General features: G+C 38.7%; 1 protein-coding gene across 2 annotated transcripts; it reads right to left on the reverse strand.

Moving 5' to 3' along the window:
- Positions 1-4,150: 4,150 nt before the first annotated feature.
- Positions 4,151-22,822, reverse strand: ehd3 (EH-domain containing 3). Of its 2 annotated transcripts, XM_086263692.1 has the most exons (9): positions 21,542-22,822; positions 16,041-16,217; positions 15,419-15,516; positions 12,781-12,828; positions 10,346-10,487; positions 10,102-10,201; positions 9,254-9,424; positions 7,728-7,892; positions 4,151-6,550 (listed from the first exon to the last, which is right to left on the reverse strand). In XM_086263692.1, the coding sequence occupies exons 1-9, from the start codon at positions 21,766-21,768 to the stop codon at positions 6,023-6,025; spliced, it is 1,656 nt and encodes a 551-aa protein (XP_086119818.1). In that variant the 5' UTR covers positions 21,769-22,822; the 3' UTR covers positions 4,151-6,022. The 2 variants fall into 2 exon arrangements, with proteins under 2 accessions (XP_086119818.1, XP_086119817.1); XM_086263691.1 differs by lacking the exon at positions 12,781-12,828.
- Positions 22,823-24,197: the final 1,375 nt, after the last annotated feature.

A 24,197-nucleotide genomic window follows, 5' to 3' on the forward strand; every position in this document is an offset into this window, starting at 1 on the left:
ATCCAAAACACGTGCAAACTCCAAAGCACTTACAAAATCCAAAACACGTGCAAACTCCAAAACACTTACAAAATAAAAAACACATGCAAAAGACAAAACACGTACAAAATCCAAAACACATGCAAAATACAAAACACATGCAAAATACAAAACATGTACAAAATACAAAACACGTACAATATACAAAACACGTGCAAAATACAAAACACGTGCAAACTCCAAAACACTTACAAAATACAAAACACATGCAAAATACAAAACACGTACAAAATACAAAACACGTCCAAAATACAAAACACATGGAAAATACAAAACACGTACAAAATACAAAACACGTCCAAAATACAAAACACATGCAAAATACAAAACACGTACAAAATACAAAACACGTCCAAAATACAAAACACGTGCAAAATACAAAACACGTACAAAATACAAAACACGTCCAAAATACAAAACACATGGAAAATACAAAACACGTACAAAATACGTCCAAAATACAAAACACATGGAAAATACAAAACACGTACAAAATACAAAACGCGTGCAAAATACAAAACACGTACAAAATACAAAACACGTGCAAACTCCAAAACACATGCAAAATACAAAACACATGCAAAATACAAAACACGTGCAAAATACAAAACACGTGCAAAATACAAAACACGTGCAAACCCCAAAACACATGCAAAATCCAAAACACAACGGAAGTGCTCCAGGACGCTAGGGGCAGTGTTGAGCTTTTGTTACCTAGTAACTACACAAGCCAGGAAGTACCAATGACCGGATTTGGGGTCTGCAGCCTTAAAGGCCGCATTTTAAGGCCGATTATGTCACAGCGACACGACAAAGACTGTCCCAATTCAAAGGCTGCTCGAAATGCGGCCCTCAAATGTGTCCTTAATTTCCCTGAATTTTAAGGATGGGTCTGTGTAGCCTTCATGGCCCAACATATCCCAGACTTCATAGCGCGGCGGTGGTTTGGATAATTTTGCCGAAAAAAAACGGCGGAAGCGGAGCGGACGAAGAGTAAACTTCCAGAAGTAAGTACTGAATATTATGTCACTTATTTATGCGCAAATGTTTTTATAATGAAGAACATTAAAACATTACTGTTGGCAACATGTCGGGAAAGTTATGTGACATTAGCGACGTTTGTACTAACTTGGTTTTAAAGCCTTCACTTCAAAATATTCGCCGTTCAATAGCTGACTTTAATCTTACAGAGAATGTGATGATTTTATGCGTAATTAAAGTCAGTCATGTCAGTCAGCTGACGGTTCACTCCTTAAGCTGAAAGAAAGATGCTTTAATCACAGGAGTCACACATGTGTCCACTGTACCATCTGGGAACTCTTCTTGTTTAGCACTCGAAATGACACAAACACTAAATCCTCCTTCTCTGGTGCTGTTTTGTAGCAGTGTGTACACCTGAGACTGTCACCTGTCTGTCTGTCCTGCACTCTCTCTCTGTTTCTTTCTCTCTGATTGTGGAATAAAAGTATGAACATGTGTTTATAAGTAACACTTGTGTTTGAATCCTGCAGCTTATCACACATTTGATTTCTATGTGTGACACCTGCAAGTGTCCAGAGTGAGGACAGACTGAGGGACCCACTGCATTACATCATCTGTGAGGCATCATATTGCTGTAATTGTTTATATGCTTTATATATTCTGAGGTAAGTTGATCTATAGTGTTACATCATATTCTATAAGGATGTTATGTGTTTGTATACTTTCTGCCCAGTTTGACCCATTTAGCAGACGTCAGCCTGTTTAAAGCTCTGATATCTATTCTGTATGACTTAAAGCAGTTATGACATGGTCTGATTTTCTCACCCAATAAAGGAATATTTAATACATCAGTCTACTCTTCATTTTATCAGAAACATATATATACTATTATATATTGTACATATATTTATTAGTTTCAGATGTAGCCATTCTTGTATTTTGCTTGTTTACATTATTGTATTTTGCACAACTCTGTTGCTTGTGAAGCTCGCACACAAGAATTTCACTCACATGTGCTGTACCAATGTACCTGCACATGTGATGTGACAATAAAAGTGATTTGGTTTGAAACAGCTCACAGCTTGTACATTTTCTTTTTACACATGTATGTAAGCATTTGAGCCAAATTTAGTAATGCCAACATACTGAAGGAACAACATTTGTCTCTTATATATGATACACCTATGCACTGTCAATATACATTTTGAACCAGCTGCAGATGTCAGAGTAACAACTGACTGACCCCCACATAAAGTGCGTTACAGTAGTCCACAGGGGAAGAAATAAAAGCATGGATCACGGTTTCAAAGTGCTGCCTAGAAAGAAACGATTTCACTCTTGCCAGTCGCCTTAAATGATAAAAATGGACTGGTCCAACTTAAAACCAAGGGCAGTAACAACAGGTTTAAAATAAACCTCCAGGGGTTCCAAATGAAAAGAAGAGGACTCACAGGGGCCACTGGGTCCAAACACCAACAAATCTGTTTTCTTTTCATTCAAATTTAAAAAGTTTAGAGCCAACCAAGCTTTAATGTCATCTAGGCATGTCAAGAGAGGTTTTATTCAGATGCCATCCTTCGGCTTCAGTGGCAAATAAATTTGGCAGTCATTCCTATATACTTGTCTTTGAGTGAAGATTTAAGGTGGTAAGACATGTAAATAACTGCAACTTGAATCTGTACTGAAGCTCAGTATTTGACAAAGAGTTCATGTTCACTGCTGTAATACCTAATAATGACTAATATAATAACCATAATATTGGCCATATTATATTTACATTACCAAAGTGATATGACTTTAGTCTCATGAACAACATTAGCTAATTGTTATTTACTAGCTAATCTTAAATGACTGTTCAGTACAGAAATGAAGCCCAAAAATCATGTTTTACTGTCCTGTGGTCTCAGCCTCAGATACTTATCAAATCACACAAAGCTCTTGTAGAAACAAACAAACAAATGAAAAAAAAATGTTCTCCTTCATTTCTGTCAAAAAAAGTTGTATGACACGTTTCCAGCTGTTAGTATCATAGTTGCTAGGCAACCTGGGAAGCGCAACGGAAACTAGAGCCCATGTGTTTGCAACAAACTTGCCGTTTATTTTACAAATCGAGCTCAACACTGCCCCTAGCGTCCTGGAGCACTTCCGTTGTGATTTGGAGTTTGCATGTGTTTTGGATTTTGCATGTGTTTTGGATTTTGTACGTGTTTTGGATTTTGTACGTGTTTTGGATTTTGTACGTGTTTTGGATTTTGCACGTGTTTTGGATTTTGTACGTGTTTTGGATTTTGCATGTGTTTTGGATTTTGCACGTGTTTTGGATTTTGTACGTGTTTTGTATTTTGCATGTGTTTTGAATTTTGTACGTGTTTTGGATTTTGCACGTGTTTTGGATTTTGCATGTGTTTTGGATTTTGCATGTGTTTTGGATTTTGTATGTGTTTTGGAGTTTGCATGTGTTTTGAATTTTGTACGTGTTTTGGATTTTGTATGTGTTTTGGAGTTTGCACGTGTTTTGAATTTTGTACGTGTTTTGGATTTTGTATGTGTTTTGGAGTTTGCACGTGTTTTGAATTTTGTACGTGTTTTGGATTTTGCACGTGTTTTGGATTTTGCATGTGTTTTGGAGTTTGCATGTGTTTTGGATTTTGTATGTGTTGAGGAGTTTATACATGCTTTGTCTCTAGGGGCCACCGTAGTTCTACGAGCTACTGAATCATTGTTTTTCACATCCTCCTTCTGCATTTCGACAGTCTAATGCGTTGTTGTTCCTCTGAGTTGTATTTAAATCATTTCCATACCTGATAAGGACCAGATGATTTTTTTATTTCTTTATGTTCTGATACACAGAACCTTAGACCTGAAAGAGGATCTACTTTTCCTCTGAAATGAAAATTCCTCTAAAAATCCACATGTGTTTGGTTACAGTTCAGTTTACTAGAATTAATCTGAGGACTTGCAAATCAGAGAAATGATGTCAGAGTCTTCTGGCTTCCAGTGTTGCATCTATAATTGCACTAAAATAATTTATAGCCATTTTTCCAAATCTTTTCCTCAGTTTCTTGGGTGGGCGGGTGCAAAATATATACTGCACATGATTTCCTTTTTGAAAACAGAGTCAACACTTAGATAGTTGTTACACATGAGTTTTATTACACTGTCGGCCTGTTTACATTGACAGAAAAGCAGTGAAGGACAGACTTAAGTACTGCATCACCAGCATAAAAACAGCCAAAATACCGTAACGCTAGTGTTTCCACTTAATGTGTTTACACAGGGTCTGAAAACAACTTGTGAATTTGACGAGAATCCAGAGTCTTTTTTTTTTCCCAGTCCAATCTTGCACACCTCCGAAACTTGAGCCGTAACAGGATAACGCCTGTGCGATTTCCCAACTCGAGTTAATGGAATGCAGTAAGTCTTCTTATGTGCATTTGATTCACAGTAAAGCACGAGGGTCAGAAAACGGCCATGAGCTGGAAACATTTCGATGAAGACATGCTTAAGATTTTTGTTGCCATGTGGGAATCCAGTTTTACTTATTTGAGTTGGGTTATCTAATGATACACCCAATAAAACCTCTGTTAACAAACATGAACATGGTCCTAACATGCTATATTTAAGGAGACACACTCACACACACACAGGTACTGGTGTGTCAATAGAGTGATGGATTGGAAACATGGCAAAGAAGAATTACATTTATTACATGTATACAATTTCAATGTGTGACATGGAAAGTTTCCAGCAAAAACACATAGAACAATGTTAAATGTGTCAATTAGTGTCATCACAATAAAAACAAACGGTGCTTTCAGACTATTACTTTTGGTTATACTACATTATTTAGGAAGGTGAAGAATAACTGATCAGTTTTCAGTTGATAACCCACTAACATACTCCACCCTCAGTAGTTTTAATAATGTTTCTCTTATGAATATATACTGTATATACTACAAATAATAACACTGATAACATGTGGTCAGATACCATTGTACATACATACAATAACCAGGATGTGTCCACACAGAACAATAGATGCGTGTCCATTCAAAATTCAAAGTCCGACCAAAGCGGTTATTCAGAGCATGCTGTCGCGCTAGTTTCCAAACAACACCCATAATATGGTCTGTTATTATAATCTCAGTATCAGCACGTGTTAATGAGAATCATACAGGTTCCTTCGTCCAAAGCAAAAGGTCGAGCAGCACGTCACATTTAATACGAAACGCAGGCCTGTTCCTCTTTAGGATGTCGTTTTCATTCTGTTGTCTGTATGTGCGCATTATCTCAAAGTACAAGGAATGTAAAATCTTCTGGTTTACATTTAAAAACACATAATTTAATTTGGATTTACTTCTTAGAGTAAACTGAATACTAATAATCATCATAATAATAAATCGGTTTGACCAAAGGTAAAGTTTTAACAGAAAAAGACTTTATTTTTGTCTTCACATTGTTGCAATATTTCTCCTTTTTCCAGTAGTTTAGTTGAACGTACATATATGTCTTTATATTCCAGTGTTTCTTCTTTTGCACATGTCTAACACCTGTCCTACTCCAACAAGTATTCTGCTTTAATTCTGTAAAGCTGAGAGCCATGGTTTGCATTCTTGAAACACTAATAAAAGCTATTTAATTTTATAAAATTAATCTTATCTGGTTTAATCCTAATGAAGAGGTAAACGCACTTTGTTTTTTATTTTTTTGTTACTCAAAGCTTGCAGCCAGTATGCTAACAGTCTCAGTCGCGTGAAGATACATTTGAATGCATTGGCAGCTTAAATTAGGAAATTAAGACTACAGATCAGACGATAACAGCAACAGAACAGGAAGAAGACTTGAAATGAGCTCTACTTGTGTTAAATTTTTTGTCTTTGTTCTTGTTGTTGCTACAGGATGACTCCTTTTCTATTAAAGAACATTTTCTCTGGGGAAGGGGGAGGGGGCTACCTATGGGTTCTAGGGCTGAGTAGGTCATTACGGGTAATCTGAATTACATTTATTCAGCTATTTTCCTCTTGGAAGGAGGCACCAGGTGTCCAGGCAGCTCTGATGGTAGTTCATGTCCCTCAAGTTTCACCTTTATCAGATGATTGGCTAAAGCAAACTCCTCATCGTCGAGCATGCCGTCCTTATCGATATCTGCCAGCTTCCAGATCTTGCCCAGCACTGTATTGGGCAGTTTTGACTTGACCATCTCCTTCTTGGCGTTGGCTCCGGTCACCTTCCCATTGACAGGAGATAACGTGTAGAAAATCTCGTCGTAAGCAGGTTTGTCGCGAGCGACGACCCACTCCGCTTCGTCGATGCCTTCGCCGGCTCCTTCGCCGTACCCGTGACCGAATGGGCCGTCCAACGTGCCGTCAAACGCGCCGCCCTTCACTACTGCGTTGGGCCGCTGGGTTTCCTCTTGTCGGACCAGGACCATTAAGCCGGCGATGTCATTGGCTAACATGTCATCGACCGCCTCCAAGAGTTTAGGTTTTAGAGGCTGGAATTTGTTGAGATCCTGAGCTTGGAGTTGGTCCTGGAAAAAACACAAGTTTGTCTCAAGTTAGGTTATAATTTATATATAAACTATACCCTCGGCACAGATAAAGATCATTTTAAAATACACATCTGTAAAGAATGTTGATGTAGTCAATCAAATGTTCCAGAAGTATTCTATAAAATTACTTAAGTCACTGAAGTAACAATAAAATATGCTTCAATAAAAGTTTCACTTTAGTAATATTTACAATTAGGTAAGCATTACACAGTTCAAGTAAATAGCCTGGTACTTATATCACTATAGCACTCAAAGTGCTTTCTACTACAAGCCTCACTCACACAGATTAAACTATACATTTTTGTTTTCTACACTTTTACTTCCTTACTTCCTTCTTCTTTTCAAACATAAAATGGTCAACATTTTATGTTTTTTCCATGTGAATTTGATGGATTTCAATGATTTTGTGTTTATTTATTTTTAGTGCATTGATACTTGTTATTTATGTGTTCAAAACAAAGATTGGATTGACAAACTGATTGATTACATTCAAAAATACTCTGATGGATGTAATATCTTGCCCAAGGATACTTCAGGAGGAGCTGGTGATCAATCTACCGACATACTGCTTGATAGCTGCACAAGTGATGTACATGAGTTAAAGTACTCAGTTAGCACTCTACTTTCAATGGAACTCTGTTTCATCCCATTTGTAGCCACAAAATATCTTAAAGTACACAAAGGAAAATCGAGTATTGTTCCAAAGATCAAAAAAAGAAAATAGAGAAACACAAAATACAGAGTGGTATACAACGTTATGAGAAGCTTATTGAAATGTACAAAATGGCCCACAACATCAGAGGCTGACAGTTCTCTGTGCAGTAAGGATTAAGATCAATCTTATATGACAATAATAATAACAACAACAAGTTAATAAAGACCAATTATCAACATTTCCCTCATCAGTTAAAGTCTCTGCTGAGTGTGTTGTACTTCAGTGGTTAGCTCAGGAAACGGTAAAACTCTGTGACTCTCTGACTGTTACTACTCTCTCTATTTCACTTCCTTGTCTTGTTTTTTTAAAAATCTAACATCAGCTAAAATTGCAATTAACTAACGCTACTCGTGTAACTTAAAATCAGTGAAGCCCCTGCATTCATTCCAATCATGTCAAAACCTCATTTACTAAACCTTAATCCTTTGCTTCACTGCTTACCTGCATCTTTTTCAGATTCGGAAAATCTCCGGGTGATATCTGGTGTTCTCTTTCGATGCGTTTGTAGATATCTCCAAGGCTGGCGATGAGCTCTTTCTTCTTGTTCTCCTTCCCAAACACAGCGGGCATCTCTTTTTTAAGTGAGCTGATGATATAAGCGTGGACCTGCAGATTAAGAGAGTTATCGATGACTTCACATGGAAAGTATAAGCAACTGTGTTTGAATTCATTAAGCTTTTATTTGTTATTCTTGTTATAGGTGCTAATTGATGTTTATTAATTGATGAGCAGGTACTAGGAGACTAAATTCTTTATAAATTTCAGTTAAAATGATTCAAATGATTCCACTTCAAAATCGTGTCTGTTATAATATTCCACATTATGCTATAAAGCAACATCTAAGTATGCAGAAGTAAAGAGCTATATAAAAAAAAAGAAACTGTGGAAAAACTGAGCTTGGAGTAGGTAAAAACAGGATCAAGTGCAGCAAAGGTAGTTAATTGTTAACTTTTTATGAGTGGGGAAAAAAGTCACCTATTAAATGTCATGAGATTGACTTGTTCTTTTTGTTTGTTCTTCCAAGGGCCACAAGAGACACAAAGAAAAACTGATGCAAAAATGTGTGGAAGGAAAAGAAAAACATCTCTATCTGTGATATTTAACCAGACACACAACTGAAGCACTCTAATAAATCTATGAGCTCATACAAAGTAGATAATCAGATTACTTTAAAATAAAGATTATGTGTTTTATTGTCTCAGGTTCTCCTTGTAATGATTGAATTATATTTGAGCTTCTGACAAGTGGGTAAACTGTAACACAAGCCACTGTGACAACATTAAGCTTGAGGACACTTAATATTGCATAAACCAGATTAGTCATCCACTTTACGGTTACCTTTGTGGGCATTTCTTTTAATAATTAACAAATTCTAATTCACATTTGGAGTCCACTTTTCATTACAAAAAGGGTTTTCCTGGAAAAAGTGTTTAAACAATATTCAGCAGAAACTAAACGTGCAAAAAAAAAAGAAAAGAAAATTTGTTCAGTCACCGCGGCGATACACGCATCTGGGTCTACCTCATGTCCTTGAAACTCATCACAAAACACACCAACACCCATCAGCTGTCTAACAGGAAAACTGTGCTCGACTCTCAGTGTGATAAACCTGTGCGTGTTTGACTGTGTGCACTTGTGCGTTTCCTCTGCTGTGTTTCCTCGAACTACAACAGGCAGCAGACTGTCGCCTACCTAACTTCCTGTCCATTGAGGAAATGGGAAACAATTCATTGTCATTTATCTAACTCTATTAGTTCTGCGAAACATCTCTTTCTGTCAAGGTTAACAGCTGAACAACACAGCTGAGCACAATAAATAGGAAGCACACAGATAAATCGGTGATACTGACAACTTAAACATGTCAGCATGGTGTAACAGCTCAGCACTAAATGTAGGAAATGTTGCGTAACATCTGCGTTATTTGACGTCAACTGTTTCGAACATCCTGTGTCGCAGGTGCTCCTCACCTTGGCTAGTCTTGCCCTCTTTATCAGATCATTGAGTTTTCTAAGTGCTGCATTTCTCGGTAAGGACTGGATGTCCTTAAATAAGTCCTGTTCCTCGGCCTCGAACAGCTTCCTGTTGTCAGGAATCAACAGCGGGTGGGACCAAAATGAACCGATATAGACGCGAATCACCTGTCAGTAAGGGAGACAGAACAAAAAATAAGTAAATAAAGTCAGAGGCAAACTGGACCATTCTTCACATAATATGCCATTAACAGTCCTTCAAATGGCCACCATTATGGATCATAGCTCCCCAGATATTATTTAAAAACATTAAATATAAAGTCTTTAAATACTCCTACAACCAGTTAACAATTCTGCAACCTGTGAGCCCACAGGCTAGTCTGCAAACTTTGTCTGTGGGAGCCAGCTTACGTGGATATCAGATGACAAATATCTGGTTCAAAGCTCCCAGTTGCATCTGATGGTCTTTATTTTAAGAATCCAGATCAATAAAAAATACATGTACAATTGCCAGTGGTTTTAAAAATTCAATTTTGGCTAACGCAGCCCCTCTTTTAGTCTCCGTATTGATGTGCACCAACTCAACTCAGACTAGAAAAGGAAGTCTATAATCTTGTACCTCAGCCACAGATTTCACACATTTATGTGCAGATATCTATGTGGTTGCAAATATTAACAATCAAGTGCCTAATTTCATTATTTCACTCTAAAATTATTATTTCTTCAAAGCAATCTTTAAAAAAAAAAAAATCATTACAATTCTGTGATTTTGACATAGGTGAAAGGATCAATTACAGGCTTAAAACCGTATGAACGCCATCACAGAAACCCCCAGTTTAGCGTACCTCAGGCGTGTTGACTATTTTCCCCAGTGACCACATCAGAGCACCATACACTCTCATCAGCTGCTGAGTCTCTATCTGGTCGGCCTTGTTAAGCACAACTCTGGAGAAAAAGACAGAAGAGAGCGGTGATGATTCTTATTACAAGCTACTCACATTAATATTGCATGGATGCCCAGGTACCAATGATATGGTATTTAAAAAAAGAAAGAAAATATTTGGTGTGAATTTAAGAATCCCACAGTACCTGATCTTGTCCTCATGGTTCTTTAGGGCCTTTATCACCTCTGAGAACTCATCAGAGATGTCCAGTTTATGAGCATCAAACAGTAAAATGATCCTGTCCACTCGCTCTGCAAACCACTCCAGGACAGCTGCAAAGTCATAGCCTAGAAGCGGGGAGGGGACATCAGAAGGATATCAGATAATTCGATGGGGCACTGAGTGAAGCAGATAATTGAACACACATATTTTTACCTCTCAATCCTTTACCCACATCCAGTACCCACATCAAAACCACTTTAGTTATTGGTTATACTGGTAGTCAACACAACTGAAGTTACAGACTGAGAAACATGCATGCAACTTTAGAGGTAAAAGTCAGCAGAACAAGTTATGATAGGAACATCATTATGGCCTAAAAATACTCCCAAGACAAATCCAATGGCTGCAGGTCAAAGAGGAGGCATTAAAACTTATGCCCATATTGTAGCATGTTGAGAGAAAAGAATGTCTGTTTCCTGATGAAAACAGTGCTGCCAATGTTCAAACAAGGTGGCTTTTTAAAGTTGAACAATAGGGGGAGAGCCCTCAAACTACAGACTGTTACTTCCATCTGTCATAAGATTGATAATGAATAGTTTACACTAAACAAGTGCATTGTACTCGTGGCATTCTGCAAGAAAGCTATGAATAATGCTTCCTCTGTAAAACATGTAAACATGAATTAATGAATGAGTCCAACAGCAGGTGTACGCCACTGACTTCTTTGACTTTCTACCTCAGTCAAGGACGAAACGCTAGCTTACCTGAAGGAATTCCACAGGATATGAGAGGGAAACAAAGAACAAAGGGTAGATCGAAGGATTAGTAAGCTCTAGTGTTCAAACAACACTGAAGGACACACAACAGACGCAGAGTCAGTCCAGCGCTGCAGTATTTAATTATGAGCGATAACACCCAGGAGAAATCCTACGAGTAAGTAATAGTTTTAGGTTAATTCAGGGATTATCAGATGGATTTTCTTTGTAAAGCTATGCACGTAAAATATGCCTTTACATATTTAAACCTACATTCAGAGGCTGTTTGCTCTGAACATAGCAACATTTGATCTTCTGTACATAGCTGTGATAAGAAGCCCCCATTTCACATACTTGCTGCCCAGTAGTGGAACAGTTTACACTCCACGGTGGCTCTGAGTGTTTAACAAAACGTCCAAATATCTGAGTTCTTGTGTTAATGTTTACATGATGCTTCAATTGTTAACAAAAATGGGTATTTTAAGGAATAAATTAATCTCACTTGGCTAAAATGCATTCCCCAGTAGGACGTGAGAAAAACTTTAGCAGCAGCAAGTATGTAAAGCATTTGTTTCGGACTGCATCTGTATGAACAGAGCCGAGACGAGAAAGAGGTGTTAAAAGAGATATGGATACCTTGATATTTTTAAATTCTACTGGAATATTCTTCACCCAGTGCACTTCTCACGTGTTATGGGATTAAAGCAACACTTCAATTTTAAGCTGTGAAGGGGACGGTGCTCCTAAGCGAAAAGTCAAAGTGAAATAACCTGCCTACAGTGGAGGTAAGATGCTCATGAGGTCTGACAGTGATGCTAGTGTTATGCTCCTGGACTATTAAAATGTGGAGACCAAAAGTGCCCAGGAGATTATCAAAATTACAGGAATTCATAAGAAGGACACAGACTGTACATAAAGGATGGGTGTAGCCAGTGTGGCTTGAGCCCTGGCTATTGTCATAGGGCAGCAGTAATGTTTTTATTTGTTTCCATACGTGTGTGTGTGTGTGTGTGTGTGTGTGTGTGTGTGTGTGTGTGTGTGTGTGTGTGTGTGTCAAATCATAAAAAGCCCAGTTTTGAAGCTTCACACGTTAGCTGTGGATTTGAGAAACCCATCACCACTTTTACTGTCTGACCCAAATTTAAACAAATAAAAATCATCATATAAAATATGTCTGTGTAGGTTCTCAGTCATCCAGGTCATGGTAGTGTAAGGAGTTTGAGAAGAAAGCAACTGGACTTCTTTAAATGAACTTAAAGTTAGTCAAAGAAGTCCAGTCGCTTTCTTTTTAAGCTCCTTTGACAATTTTGTATTAACAAAAGACTTAAAAGTGTTCTATTTGTAAACAGAGAAGTCGCCCCCTGCTGACCATTACAGAGAAAGCAGATTCAACTCGACATTTTCTTTATTTTCAGACCTGCTGGCTATGTCTATCTTTTATATACAGTTTATGAGTGGCCAAAATAATTGCCATTATAATTTATAAGTCAGCTAACTGCACAGATAATATTAATAATAATTTTATGAAACAAGGTGAACTTTTCCCAAAGCCACGTGACAAGGCTGGTGAAGAATATGTAAAAGCCCACAAATTCTTCAGAGTCAAGGTATCATTTGAAGCCTTCTGCAGCTGGTTGTTGCCAAGATTTATTATCTACAATACCTCCATAAAGACATCTGCGCAGGCTGCTATAGCCTGACAACTCCTCCTCTGGAGACAGACACGCACACACAGTTGAGCACACACAAACACTCTTAAAAACACTGAAACAGAGTAAAAGAAAAGTGACTAAGAGAAAGAATGTGACACAGAACATGTAAATGAAACATGATGATGATGATGATGATGATGGGGAACTAAATGAAAAGTTAATGAACACACAATAACAAAAAAATTGCACACAGAGTCCCCAGAGAAAACACAGCTGTGCTCACTCAGCAGAGGTTAAGTTTAACTTGTATTTGTTCTTTTGTGTTGGCCACAGAGTATCCGTGTTTCACCTCACTGTGCTGTTTATTTGGTTTAACACCACGTTTTTTGGACACTTGGGCCAAAAAGGAAAAACAAGGTGAAACAGAGCTGGTGCTTGTCTGGTTCCTTTTAACAACTTCCAAACATAAATTTCATATTTGGTTAATGTTGATGAAACACTGATTTACTTCATTTCTTAACAGTAAAGCTGGAGACAACAAAAACCCTCATGACAAGCATTAAAGTTATGAATAATATCCATGCAGACCCAACCTTGGTATGAAGTAATGTCCTGAACTGCGTGACCAGAACTTTTTCGCTTTTAATCAAAAGCTGAATAAGCCTCCTGATACGTCATCTTATAACAGGACTCCAAATGTCACAGTACTGGTCGTGCACAAGAACACAATAAATACTCTCTGGAGCGGGAACGTAGAAAATTATTATATTAAAACACCATTACTACTTTTATTTTTCAAGTATTCATATAATCAGTGATTTGCTATGGTGACAGACAATACTGGATATGCCAAAAGTCAATTAGTTCAGGCTTTACTTGGGATAGCAAACCAAAACAGTGCCTGGGGGAGAAACAGGAAAATAGACAAAAGATGGAAGAAAAGAAAGCATTCGCCTTTGAAAGAAACTCAGAGAGGTGAGTGCAGGACAGAATAAATTAAGACTTACTTTAACAAAAGAACTGGAATGGTTAATGTTAGCGGTTGGTATAGCGATGCCACCATTTAGCTTTGGGAATGCCAGCCATGCCAGACACACATCCTCCTGTGAGACAGCTCGGGAACATTCTTGAAAACTTTCCACGCAAAGTTTCTCTTCACATCATCAGCTTTTTGCATTTTAGCACACATCATAATGGAGATCTGACAACTACCAGTTCGCTCTTTGTTGTAAGGGCAACATTATGGGCGTGAACGAGGTGGTAATTTGGGGCGTTTAATGTTTTCTTTGAACTGTTCCTTTTTCCACAGTGGAATGAATGTGCAGTATATATGTCTAATGACTTTAAAAAACAAGAACTGAGCACAAAGGTTTGTATTTATTTTGGATTTTCTCTCATTTATGGACTACACTGTTACAGCAGCGCTTGAATCCAGGGCTATAGTGCACTGTGATTCCTCCGTTATCTCTTCCTATGCTTCATCCTTCGTGGCGCAATCCTGATAACAGCTGGAGGACAGCTGTTGAAACCCCGTATTCATCTTCACATATTTTTGTTTTCTGTTTATATTTTTCTTTCCACTCACACACATACACACACAAACGCCAGTGTTGTACTGACCGGCGCATCTTTTCATTGCGAGGTTAGCAGACACAAGTCGCGGGAGCGAACACACTCTGAGATGGTAATCACACACTTCTGACATGTCACAATTTTGTTCCGTCTATCTTTGGTGGGACAGTTATGAAGCTTTCAATATTGCAAGTATGAAATGTAAGACCATGGTTTTAAAGCCATGAATATGTACTGAAGTCTTTAACACTCGTCGTCCTTTATCAGGAATAACTCAAAATTACACACACCTGCTTTACTGTATATGATATTAGATTAGAACAATAGTGTCTTTGTCTAGATTTGACACAGAGGTCAGACGGTTGGGGTTTTGTTTATGTCAATCTTCCCAGAGAAAAGGTATCAAAGCACATTGTACTCTCACCACTGCAAGACTCATACAGTGGTACCTTAAATAGTTTTACACTTCTTTGGCTGCATGCCCTTCCTACTTAGCAAACAGTTCAAGATTGAAATTCCCAATCTAGCATGTCTTGTACAATACCTACAGATGATAAATATTCATAAGCATCCTCAAAATCCAATCAAATGTTTAAAAAGTTTAACCTAAAATGTATTTTATGGCATACTGTGCAACCATTTGGTTACCCACGAGTCCTCTTAAATCTGCACCTTTTTGTTTACACTATATTAAAGTTGATCCAAATGAACCTCATATAATTTTGTTTTTCTCTTTTTCATTTCCATGCGAGACTTAAGAAAACCACAAAGTTAAAAAGTGTTAAAATTCAGGCAGTGTGCACTTATGTGTGCATGTTGGAGAACAAATTCAAAGCTCATCTTTTTGTAACAGCTTCCTGTTCTTTGAAATGAATGAAGCATAATCCTCCTGATAGCAAAAGCTAAAACAAACACACGGGTCCAAAGGAAATGCTGACATTGTAGTTCAGAGTTCAGTGGGACTGGGGGGGGCTGCAGCTCAATGGATGCAGAGGATAAACACACATGCGCGCGCACATACACACACACACACCATAAACAGAAGAGAATAGAAGTTTGAGCAAATGTGTTTCTTACCTCGACTGATTCTCTGCTTTTCTCCAGACAAAATCCCTGGCGTGTCGATCACGCTGATGCTTTCCAGTACAGGGTTAGGAAGCTGAGCACACACAAACCTACACACACACACACACACACAAAACAGACATGAGATAGAGAGAAAGTTCCAGGACACAAGTTTAAAATCATCCATCAGCATGGCCCTATCTCAGTTACCCTCTCTCCTCCGTCTGTGCTGCTCTCCCTAGTTTTATCCAGCTGAATAAATATGAACAGGTAAGTGGTCGTCTTCAATGCGAACCCTCTAAATCCCCACTGACAGACATCATTTTTTCCTGTCTCCTTTCAACATTGCTTGATCCTCACACTGAGGACACTACCATAAGAGCTTCTGCCAGTGTACTTTTAAGCAGAAGGATGGCTCTACAGAGACTGCTGGCTGTCTCTCACACAGCCATTAACAAAGAAAACCCTGACCAGTGAGCGGGGGGAAATTCAATCACAAAGGAATGTAGAGCTGCGGTGTGGATTCTCACTTGTGCTCCCTCGGTCTTTCCCTCTGTGCTTGAATACTTAACTCACTGTACACACCAATAAAGACCATCATCTGAAAGTGTGAGTGTGGCCATCAATCATCTACCTGTTGAGAAATGCATTTCCAAATGCATTCAGCTTTCTGAAGGGCTTCTTGGGGTCAACCACCAAAGCATTGCCGGGGATGACTCCTTCTGTGTCGCCGTGCATCACTGCGATGAAGGAATCTGTGGTGGGTTCGGGGCCAATCCGCATGCCAGGAAAATCCTGCTCCAACAGGTAGCTGCGGGTGAGATGACAGGAAATAGCAGTTAGCAAAACAAGATGAGAGAGGAGATGTTTTCAATCACCGTGTAAGAATAAGTCAACTGTGCAAAAAGGCTTTCTAAGTATGCTGAAATAATTCCTCGAAGATGAACAAAGAACAATAGTGAAAAAGGATCAACAAGATATTACAAGATTATGATCAGCATTATAAAGTATTATAAAAAGGTTATATATACATTTGTATTAGAATGTTTGATCCAGCATCAATCTTTAGATAAAACCTAAAATACATATTGCATCTGTAGCCTCTAATTTCAAAGTTCTGCTTCATTTTGTATGATTTTTTTTTTATTCTGACTCTGCTGATAAATGAAGTTGGTCAGGATGGTAAGACGCAATTGAGAAAAAAAAACAGAAAACATGTCTGCCTTGAATTAGACGCTGCTGGAACCAAGATTGGGGGAATTTTAGATGATCACAGACTGGATGGCTGCCACTGACCAGATCCAAAACAAGCAAAATTTAGTTTACTGGTAAACACATGGACCAATAAAGGGCTTTTGGAAAAGAGTGTTCTGATTAGGTGAGGTAAGTATGGAGGAATTCTGTCAATAAAGTGGATTTAAATGCAAACAAATATTAAAGTTTCTGTTACTTCCAAGCACAGATTTCTGCATCTTTTCAGTTTTTTTCCCCTCACTGGTTTTAAGCGACCACAAAGCAAAAAGAGGTGTGCCTGACTGTCAGTCTTGTTACCATACGATCATGGCTTAACCGCAGACACATAGTCCAAAAACAAGGCAAACTCGGGTTTTGAGGCTTTTCAAAGAGTTATCAAAAAAATTATAAAGGAACACTTTTTAATTAGAGCAGAGCATCAAGTCAGTTAAACTTCTAGGATTTTGATATGCTTGCAGAGAGGGTTGCTAATCTGTTTCAGCTGCTTTGATGCACTAAAGAGGGGAATCAATAAGAAAACCTCCGAAACAGGAATTGTTTTCAGATGAAGGCCACTGACATTTTTCCAGAACCATAGAAAGTCCTTAACCCATCAGCAGGAATGTTATCTGCTCCTTTGTGGAAGCAACGTGATGCACACTGATGTAAATGCCTCTTACAAAACAGCCAGCAACAGACTTCATGAGGGCTCTGTGCTCACTGCCCAGCACTACGGAGCCTGATGCCATAGAATATCAGAATTGGCAGGTCGACCACTGGTGCCCTGTGCTTTTTCAGAGATGAGAACAGTTTTACATTAACCACATGTGAAAGACATGAAACGGTCTGGAGAATGGTAAATGGACTAGTTCTTATATAGCGCTTTTCCACTCTTCTGAGCACTCAAAGCGCTTTACACAACTTGTGCATTCACCCATTCACACCCATTCGCACAAGCACAACTGACATTCACACACATTCATACTCCGATGAATGCATCGGAGAGCAATTTCGGGTTAGTATCTTGCCCAAGGATATTTGGCATGCAGACTAGGGGAAGCCAGGAATCGAACCACCAACCTTCCGATCAGTAGATGACCTGCTCTACCACCTGAGCTACAGCCACCCAATATGTCATACTGCCTTTAATATTATTGAGCATGGCTGGTTTGGTGGAAGGTCAGAGATGGTCTGGTGAAGCATATCCACAAAGGGACACACACACCTCCACAGCCTAGGCAACAGCACCCTGACTGCCATTAGGTATCGGGATGAAATCCTTGGGCCTTCTGTGAGACTCTACACTGACGCAGTGGGACCTGGATTCCTTGTGGTGCACTACAATGTCCAGCCTCATGTACAAAGAGTATGCAGGCAGTTCCTGGAGGATGAAGGAATTGATACCACTTACTGACCCCCATGCTCACCTGACCTAAATGGGACCTTATGTTTCAGCCCAGCACTGCCAAGTACCACCTCAAACTGCCCAGGAGCTGAGTGATCCCCTGCTCCAGATCTAACAGGAGATCCCCCCAGGACACCAGCCATCAACTCATCAAGAGCATACATTGTCAGGCATACATATAAGCACTTGGGGGCCAAGCAAACTACTGAGTGCCATTTTAAGTTGCTGCAATTACATTTTGGCAAAATGAATGAGACTGACAAATCATTTTTACACTTTATCAGGATGTCTATGAATTCAGACATCCATAAGATGATCGTTGTTTTGTTTTTAAACACATTACCCAGTCTATATCATTATAGAAATCCAGCATGATTTCCCCCCCATTGAGATCTGATCTCTTTTCAAAGAGTTCCCTTTTTTCCATGTTTTTGAACAGTATATTCTCACACTGTTTAGATTAGTGGTACTGCAGTTAGAGGGCGTATATTTCTCAAAAGTGTCAACCGATTCCATTAAAAATTTAAGCCAAGCTTTCAATTTCAATCTGAATCTCTACTCCAGCGCTATTATTTTTTAGAACTGGTTCACTGGAAATGAAAAGAAGAAAGTGGACAAAACCAGAAATTAACATTGAATCAATCTTCTGCTGCACAATCAGCCACTCTTTTTAACCACTGAATATAGTGTTATTGACATTCCCATGGTCTAATTCTTGCCAGTTAGTAAGAATTTGGTTAAGAGCTTCCTCTTTGTGGAGGTCAAACAGTTAATATACAGCCTTGCCACAGGCTTGTTTAATCAATGATTATCACAGACTGCTGAAGTGAAAACGGCTTGGGAACAGGAACATTAAATTTGATGCATGGAGTGGTGTGCACAAATGTGTTCTGCTGCAAAAAAGTATCACAACTAACTCACAGCACAACTAAACTGGCCTCGTTGGCATTGCAGCTGACTTCCATTTGATATGTTTCAGATGTGAAAGGTTAAATCCTCAGCTGTGGATTCAGTGACAACACACATGTTTCAAATGAAGGCTGGTGTGTTTCTGTTGAGTTTCACACTCCCAAAAATGCAATGTGAGACCACAAAAGGAGATTTAGGCAAAGAGATTTATAGCTATAAGGGTGTGGGATGCGTGCACATTTTAACTGCTTCAAGGTGTAAGGATGGTGCCCTGATATCCACAGACATACATCCACCTTGTCAGAGCTTGTCAAAGGAGCTAGTAGTGCCTGGTGGAGCCATCTCTGTGCACACATGTCTGTACAGTGAGCTCTTCTGTCTATAAAGAGGTTGTGTAATGCATGTGCACAACTACATACATATGCACTAGTATATGTGTCGTATCACACATATAATCCATGTATGTGCACTCCAGATATATACATCTGCTCCCATCATATCAGTTTTCATTTGACTGTAAGATGGGGTTAAGAAAATCCTTAACCTCAATGATGCATCTCTTGAGTTTTAAGGATCAAAGTATATTGAAATTTACCTGTGAATGAACAGATTTAGGCACATGAGGAGGGCCCATAGATGCTCTATGAAAAGTCCTCTAACAGAAAATGTGAGACCTAGAAGGAAAAATCAATAAATTCAGCCCCAAACGGAGGGAAAGTTGAGACTGCTTAACTCTGAATAACTTCAAAGGCAGTCAGACTGTATTACCCTCCATCAGCTTCTCCTGTCTTTAATCCATTTCCTGTCTCTGTCAGGCAGATATCCTTCTATGACTTTTCTAATTCATGCCGAGACAAATATTATTTTAGTAAACATATTCACTGTAACGTCTCGTTTAAATCCACTGGCTATACAAGTCTGAAAATAAACTTCTAGCAAAGTAGGGAATAACACTGCTGGTAGTTTGTAGCTTGGCAGACCATGCAAGCACATCAAACCCCGAGGGAGACCATGGGGCATGAAATGAAAGAGAAGCAGCAGCTCCATCCAAGTGTTACTCAGCAGTTTGTACATTCTGCATCCTACTGCTACAATGTCAGTGGCGTGGGGGTCAGGCTGCTGACTGGGATGGTGTCGTGAGTGGTGACAGAGGAAGGAGAAAGGAGAGCAGGAATCAGACACAGAGGAGGAAGAAGAGAGAGAAGGCAGAGATTGGAGCAGAGATGGTCCCATCTTACAGAAGGAAGTCACTAACAGCATCCACTCTCAGGCTTTCAAAGGCTTAATTGCCTACTACTCTCCACAAGTGTGTGTGTACGCACAATTGTGTGTCTATGTCAAAGGGGTGAGATGTTAGCAGTAGGACTGCAGCTCAAAAGAGGCTCGACACCCAGCTGCTAACACTTCTCACCGTCACACACTAATTTCACTGATACTCCAGGTCATGTGCTCTGACAGAACAGCAACACATCATTATGAGGTGAAGCACAAAAGGAATGATCCAGTTCAGTAATACCAGTCAAATAGCAACATATGTGCTGGTTGCACTGACTAGGAAATTCTGGGCTGATACCGATGTTTAAACAACAATTTGGTCAATTGTTTCTCAGTTTTGTTTTTTGTGTTTGTTTCTCCACTTTGGTTCCAGGGAATCAAAGAATTCCTGATTTTTAAAGACTTTTATCTCTTTAAACATTAAACCAGCATAAAACTGATGGGAGAAACAGGTTAAAAACTGAGCCAATACCAATACATGGTTGATAAATCGGTGTATCAATCTCCCTATGTGTAGTTGCAACAACAACAATGTCAAAACCATATTAGGACACTGTGTGTTACATAATATAATAACACAAAATGTCTAGTAAGACATGAAAATGTGGTCAATTAGAGAGTTAAAAAGGTTTAATAAAAGGAAAAAAAAACTCTCAAAGCACATGTTTGTATACTTTTTTTCTCCATGCTGTAAAAAGCAGAAGTTAGGAGCGAGTCAAGACTTCCTGCACCTCAGGGCAAAACAGCTCTGCATGAGTCCTAACAGTGGGTTCCTACAAGGAAGCCTCGCTGCCCACCTCTATCAGTTCACAAACTATATCAGCAACAAATAGCTGCTTATTGTTATTCCACAATAATTAAAATCAGTAATAAACAATTTACCCCTACATTTCCTGAACTTTGCCTCAAGTGAACACATTTATTTGACCAATACTCATGAAGTAATGCTCATCTTTCAGTCTGACTTCATCAGGGAGAGCTCCAGAACAATGCAGTAATGCCTCCAAATGCAACAAGTCTGCCTGTGTAGGAGTCATGCCAAATAAACCCTTTATGAATCCAATAAAGCTTGAGGAGGTGTGCCTCCTCACAATGTTTTGTTCTCATTGTTCTGTGTTTTTTTTTTTTTGGTTGCTTTGTGTGCATAATTATGACCACCTCTTCCTCACGCTTGCTGTCAAACTGCTGGAAAAGTCAGCTTGGGTGTGTCATGCTCTCCCTCTCTCTATCATTCCTTCTTTTTTGGTAGCCTCTCCCTCATTTGTTTGTGCTTGTTTCTAAGGTTTTCTTTGCATGTGTGTGAGCAAACATACCGTATGAAGCTGGTCTTGCCAGTAGAATACTGTCCCACCAGTAAGACCATGGGCTTGTTGTCAAAGTCAGCATCCTCCAGTGCCGGAGAGTGGAACTCATGAAACTTGTAGCTCTCCTCCAGTGGTAGGAGCTTGGTTTTATAGAGTTTCTTCAATCCTTCACTGACTGTCTGAAAGACTTCCGGCTCCTTCTTCCTCCTATCATCGGTTCCAAGCCAGCTGAACATCGCTGCTGGTTACTTATAATTAGACTTAGTTATGCTCCAGATAGGTAATGATAATCAAAAATGCTAATTATTGATCAGCTAGAAATCTATGCCAGCTTACTCTGTTTGTCACTGACCTGAAAGGCTACTAAATGTGTCCTCAATGTAGCTTAAAGTGAAATATTCCAAAACTATTAAATGATCTATAACGAAAAAAAGATCTAAGTTATCAAAACCAAATTTACACTAAAGAAAATGTTTTAATAAGACCTGCATAAATATAGAGATATTTTGTTTGTCCTGAAAATGTATTTTAACACACACAATACAGGACTATTAGTGTCCAATGGTTAACGTTAGTCGCTATCCTACTGCACTAAATGGGTGGTGACACTTTTTTTGATGATATTTTAAGTCAATTTTGATTATTTATGGGCGTTACACTGTGGTGATATGTACAACGTAAAAACAAACAAAACACAAACAATCCTAAAAACAAATCGCTCCGTAAATCAATCAGAATTTAAACCTGATCGTTCAGGTTCATCATCTCAAGTCCATCGGTCCTCCCAGTCCAGTCCAGGCCACCTCTGCTGCAGAGCCTGTTTATGTTTACCCCCAGTCTACCTCAGTAAACAAACGCTGCCGAGAAAAGCCTAAATCATTCTGCTCTGACTCAACATCACATTACCGCTATTCAATTTCGTCCGAGGGCTAGCAAAGGAATCCCAAAAACGATGCACCGACAGGCTGTCAGGAGAGCAAGCCCCGTTATTGTTCCGCCGCTCCCGCTCTTCTGCTCAAAAACAAAAAGGAAAAAACAACACAACAACCAGAGCAAACAATCTTCAGGGACAAAGATTTTTTTTGTCGTTTTCGAGTTAGAAATAAGAGCAGACTGTCTTGCTAGCACTACCGGTTATTTTCTATAACAGCACGAGCTGAAAGTAGCAGCAGCTGATGTCCTGCAGTTCCATTTAAATGCCGAGTCGGAGGAAACCCGAGCCCGCCGGAAGTGCCCAACGGCTGGCAGCCCGACCAACCGTGGACCCGCCCAGTGATGAGAGAGCTGGAGAAGCCGAGAAGCCGGCCCGGACGACGCCATGTTGGATGAGACGAGACAGGGGAGCTACAGTTCAAACACATCGCGCCACCTAAAGGTTAATAAAATAACTTGAAATATTTGAACCTTTTCTTTCTTTCTTTCTTTCTTTCTTTCTTTCTTTCTTTCTTTCTTTCTTTCTTTCTTTCTTTCTTTCAATTATTGTACCAGAGTAACTTGTATCAGAGTAATTATAGTTTTGTATTTTCTAATTAGTTTATTGTTAATATTATTTTGACATTTTGTTGTTAATTTAATTTAATTCAATTTCCGATAGTTTCCACATTGGATTTCCCAGTTTCAGTTTAAGTTCCATTGTTTGAAAATGTTTCGTTTTAGTTATTTTATTCAGTGTAAGCTTAAGTTTGTTTTAGTTATTATTGCATGGAGGACATGTCAGAGGCAAGATATAGGAAAATCAGTATGCCAGTAAGGACACAAACTCTTGGAGGCATCCAAAGTCGAGGATATTTCCTCTATATTTTTATTTTATTTTATTTGGGTTTCTAAATTCACGAAAAGAAAACCTGTAGTTTTTTATGTGTGTGTTTGGGGAGGGTCAACTTTTTTCCACATTTAGTTTTAGTGTTTAGTTCAATTTTAGTTAACTACAATAACCTTGACTCATACACTTACAAATATTTTAAATTCTCTGCTTTGTATTTAACCTGAATACATTCAAATACGTTCTTTTATTCTTCCAATCCAGAATCAGACATTTAATCACGGCCCATTCTTAAAGTAATTAAACGTGTAAAAAATGAACTTTCACAGCCTATAAATTAGGCACAGAAGAAGAATTGACACGATAAAGGTTTTCAAATCATGGCGGGTAGCAAAGGTAAAGCGAATATTTCAACATTTTATTAACATGTGGGGACATACCTGACTGGTAAATGAAAGGTAGATAAAAGTATCAGCTGAGATGAGGATATTTGATATCCCAAAGCAAAACTGGAAGTTTGGATCTTGAATGATAGCGTCTGTATGCATTATATAATATTTAAGAAAGACCTTTTACCCGCTTGTGTGGTTTAAAATAATCTATATAATTAAAATATAGTAATAATTACAGTATTATTAAAGTAAAACATCATTTATCTGTCTCACAAGGGTCCTTCTCTAAATAAGTACTTATCCCAGTTTTGTTTTCAACCTTATGTCATCTACAGTTTAACCAGCAGATGTCGCTATTGTCTCTACTTTCACTTCGGAGAGGCGCTAAGCATGTATTAGGAATAGAAACAAAAGTAAAACAAAAGTATTTGATGTCGTGTCAAAAAAAATGCGATATTCATAAGTTGTTGTTGTTGTTGTTGTTGTTGTTGTTGTTGTTGTTGTTTTATAT

The sequence above is a fragment of the Aulonocara sp. 'chitande type north' Nkhata Bay genome, linkage group LG15 (genome assembly GCF_057382095.1).
Source record: "Aulonocara sp. 'chitande type north' Nkhata Bay isolate Kocher_YH1m ecotype deep benthic linkage group LG15, A_spYH_male_GT1.1, whole genome shotgun sequence".
In the NCBI taxonomy this organism is placed as follows: Eukaryota; Metazoa; Chordata; class Actinopteri; order Cichliformes; family Cichlidae; genus Aulonocara; species Aulonocara sp. 'chitande type north' Nkhata Bay.

Bases quoted from the DNA above. Each gene is read 5' to 3' on its own strand.
- ehd3 (XM_086263692.1), bottom strand. From the start codon at position 21,768: ATGTTCAGCTGGCTTGGAACCGATGATAGGAGGAAGAAGGAGCCGGAA. The intron at 12,829-15,418 runs GTAAGAAACACA...GTCTGTCTCCAG, and splicing joins AAAGCAGAGAATCAGTCGAG to AGGAGGAGTTGTCAGGCTAT. The intron at 7,893-9,253 runs GTGAGGAGCACC...CTTAATCTGCAG, and splicing joins AGAGGGCAAGACTAGCCAAG to GTCCACGCTTATATCATCAG.